This window comes from Triturus cristatus, chromosome 7, assembly GCF_964204655.1.
Source record: "Triturus cristatus chromosome 7, aTriCri1.1, whole genome shotgun sequence".
In the NCBI taxonomy this organism is placed as follows: Eukaryota; Metazoa; Chordata; class Amphibia; order Caudata; family Salamandridae; genus Triturus; species Triturus cristatus.
The window spans coordinates 586634704-586638629 of NC_140590.1; the positions used below are offsets into that span (position 1 = coordinate 586634704).

At 42.5% G+C, this 3926-nt stretch overlaps 1 protein-coding gene across 1 annotated transcript; it reads left to right on the top strand.

The window, feature by feature from the left end:
- The first annotated feature begins 1198 nt into the window (after positions 1 to 1198).
- On the top strand, positions 1199 to 2776 carry LOC146810168 (E3 SUMO-protein ligase KIAA1586-like). The gene has a single exon (XM_085614951.1). It carries the CDS (start codon positions 1199 to 1201, stop codon positions 2774 to 2776), a length of 1578 nt encoding a protein of 525 aa, XP_085471077.1.
- Positions 2777 to 3926: the final 1150 nt, after the last annotated feature.

The following is a 3926-nucleotide window of genomic DNA, read 5'->3' on the forward strand; positions in this document are numbered from 1 at the left end:
GCTGTTGGCCTATAATTTATGAAAGACAGCACGGAGAGTCACTTAAAAGTAGGACAATTTTCTGTATTTATCCACTTTTACAAATAAATGTAGACAGAAAACACATTGTTTTCTGTCTGTATTTATCTGTAAAAAAATTGTGAAAACTGGGAGCCTTACACATAAGCATCCTTTACAAGCGCGTAACATAGCTTGAGGAACTGTATCTTTTGCTTTGCTCTTGACCAATGCTCCTCTGCACATCATGCATGGCCTTTCCAATTGACTTTCCTCTTAGTTCCCTTGTGGAATGGATGTTTCTAAGTATAGGGTTAAAAATGATCACTTTTGAAAGGTCTCCATGCATTCATTAAAGGCAAACTGCTGTGTCGCCAACATCCAAAAGCGCTTTAACCTCTTCAAATATAAAAATTTGGGTGCTCAAGATTGATGGAAATCTATGGAATGCCTCAGAATCGTTTCTAAGGAATGAATGACGGTGACAGCAGGATGCCACCATTCCTTCAACTATGAAAATGCTTACAGTTGCCTAATGTGGAATCTTTTATTTGCACTACAGCTTACAGTATCTTGGGAGCCATCCTATTCAACAGATCTCCCTGCCTTGCATTTGTCCTGCTCACACCTGCAATGGTCCATCCTGCAGCACAGCAGGGCCGAGATGGGTCCCATGCTCACCCAGGACACAACACAGATCACCAGGAATTCGCACAGCCATCTGCTGCCAGACAGGAAACTTTACCTTCTACCCCTAGCACGGAGGCTGCAACAGTGGTAGCCAAGAAAGGTAAAAAGCGCTAATACTCCTTGGCAGACAATGTTTGGTTCACTTATGACCACAAATCTTTACAATGTAATGTTCATACATGACATGGGAAACGAAATGAGCAATATCACACCGGTAAAATAGAAGATCATCAATTGCTAATTGAGGGAATTTTTCTTTTTTAAAAAGGGCATTTTGTGACTCTCTCTTTTTTTTTTATTGTAATACCACCACAAACCGGGATGGGTGGCTCATTGGGCCACAAACATTTAGCTAGGTGCCAAAAGTAATCCAAAAAATATTTTTGCCAAGCAATTTTTCAATTTTTTATCCTCGCCAACCATCAGTGAATATGAGTGACAAATGTAAACAATAAAACTGACCCAATGCTTTCTGCTTTCAACAGAAACAAGCAAACGCAAATCCAGCATCATGGATTTCTTTGCAAATGCGAATAAGAGATCACGGTTTGATTCTGAAAGTAGCCTAGTACAGCCCAGTGTGTGCTTGAACGATGTACCTGCACAAGATTCGGAGAGTATGATGTCAAGCCAAGGATCGGTTCCACCTTCTCCACTGGAAGACTCTTCAACAAAGATCCGGGATGCGGGCACCAGTTTTGAAAAGGATACCAGCTTGCCAGAGTGTTGGGACCACAATCAGTGGGCTCAATTTAAAGAAAAGTATCCATGGCTAAGTTGTGAAAATGGCCGCCTTGGCTGCAACATATGCAGTGAGGTTAAGCTACTTGGAGCATCACAGGGTGTGGGTTTGTCTAGAGAATGGGTCACTGGGAGCATTGCTGCATCTGGCCCAACAAAAGCTAGCCAGTTAGGCTCACTGCGGAAAAAAATACATAAGCATAAAATTTCTGAAGCACATTGTAATGCATGTGCTATCCAAGATGCATCCAAGAAGGAGGTACTGCCGTCAACAATCCTGGAGCAGCAGAGGCATTATCATGCTTCAACGGTTAAGGTGTTTTGCACTCTTTTCTTTTGTGCAAAAAATAATCGCCCCTTTTCAGACTTTCCAGGTCTAGTAGCTTTGCAGGTTGCTAATCAGTCAGATATGGGCTCGATTCTACACAGCGAGTTCACTGCAGCACAGATAACTGATTGCATTGCTGAGGAAATGCGGAGAAAGCTTTGCATAGGCATTGTTGAACAGGCTCCAAAAATCTCAGTTTATATTGATGAGTCAACAACCCATTCTTCATTGACTGTTTTCATTATTTATGTTCGTGCTGCATTCAATGGAAAAGAGCCCCTCACCTTTTTCTTTGACTTGCTTGAGTTGCCTAGGGGCGATGCAGAGTGCATTGAGTCCTCACTCTTGAAATGTTTGGAAAAACATGGGTTTTGCAACCAGTTCCTTGCAGACAATTGGATAGGGGTGTGCAGTGATGGTGCCAGTGTAATGCTTGGGAGAAACTCTGGTGTTTTGGAGAGGCTATGTTGTAAATACCCTCGACTTGTAAAATGGCACTGTCTATGCCACCGGCTTGAGCTCAGTGTAGCAGACACGGTTGATACAGTGCCAGGCCTTAAGCACCTTGCATCATTTTTTGAAAAACTGTATGCTGTGTACCACCAGTCTCCCAAAAATCAGTGGAAACTTTCCGCATGTGCAAAAGAGCTAGAGATTGCGATTCTGAAAATTGGGCGAGTATTTTCAATCCGGTGGATTGCTTATAGCAAAAGGGCAATACGAGCAGTGTGGGAGTCATACCCAGCCCTTCACCAGCATTTTGTTCAGTCCAGCTTAAGTACTTCTCGTGATGCCAAACACCGGTCTACTTTCAGTGGGCTGAATAGAATTCTGACATCTTCCGATTTTGTGCTGAATCTAGCTGGTGTTGCAGATGCGGTTCATGAAATTGGAACACTGTCGGAAGCACTTCAAAGGGATGAGGTAACTCTGCCACGAGCTTACCAGCTCATCAATCGTTCAGTAAGGGCAATTGAAAAGCTTAAGGAGTTTCCAGGGACACACAGGAAGGAGGCTTAAAAAGCTATTGAGAGTGGCTTATTTAGAGGAGTGCCAATCAGCTGTGAGGACTCACGTGGGCAGGTCCTTCCCCAGTTTTATCAAAATCTGGCAGATAACTTGCGCTCTAGGTTGTATGCACAGTCTGCAAGCAATAGGTCGGCCACATCATCTCGGACAGATGAATTTTTAGCTCTTACATCAGAGATAGATGTTATCAACCCACAGAAATGGCCATATGACATTGAGAGCCCATGGTATGAAGGTGAGGAGAAACTACAAAACCTGTGCAGGAGATTCTGTCTTAATTTCAAAGGCGTATCTGAAGGCTTCAGAGACTATATTGATAATGGTGGTAATGACATTCCAGAGAAACTGCAACCTGTTTTGAGGGCGATAAACACACTTCCTGTGACTTCAAGTGACTGCGAAAGGGGTTTCAGCACAATGAACTTGATAATGTCACCCATACGAAACTGCCTTGGTATCGGACGCCTTTCCTCATTAATGTTCATTAACCTCATGGGTCCTCCTCTGCCTCTTTGGAATCCAGTGCCATTTGTAAACAGGTGGTTGATTGCCCATCACCATGCAGATGATACTCAATCTAGAAAGGTAGATCCTACAGCCCAGCACAATAAAAGATATGCAGACGCATGGTCGTTTTTTAATTGATAGCTTTCAATGATCTAAGCGGTCTCACAAATTTTCCATGGCCAGACATCCTGTGGCAATATAACATGTCCCATAATGTCTGCAATAACAGATGTACAGAGTATCAAGCTGAAACTGTACAGTGTGCACCTTGCATTTTTTTCTCTCATGGTCCCAGTGTATTATACTTGTCAATAAATTTAAATGTCGTGTTCTCGGTAGCGTAATAAATTTTAAAGTTTTGATAATCACTATTGTAGTTTCTAGTATGTGGTTTTCTTTGGCTTTTTTCAACACAAATTCTGCTTTTGTTCATGGTCCCATGTTTTAGTACAGCACTTAATGGCTTGACTAATGTAGTTGTACACCAAACTTCATCCACATTTGGGCTGCTAATTCCTCCATACAGGGACCTTAAGTCACAGGCTTAAGTACCAAGCAGCTTCAATTGTTAAATCTTGCAATATATGCAAATGATGGATCTGCCTCACAAGTGATGTCACTTCCTGTCGTGATG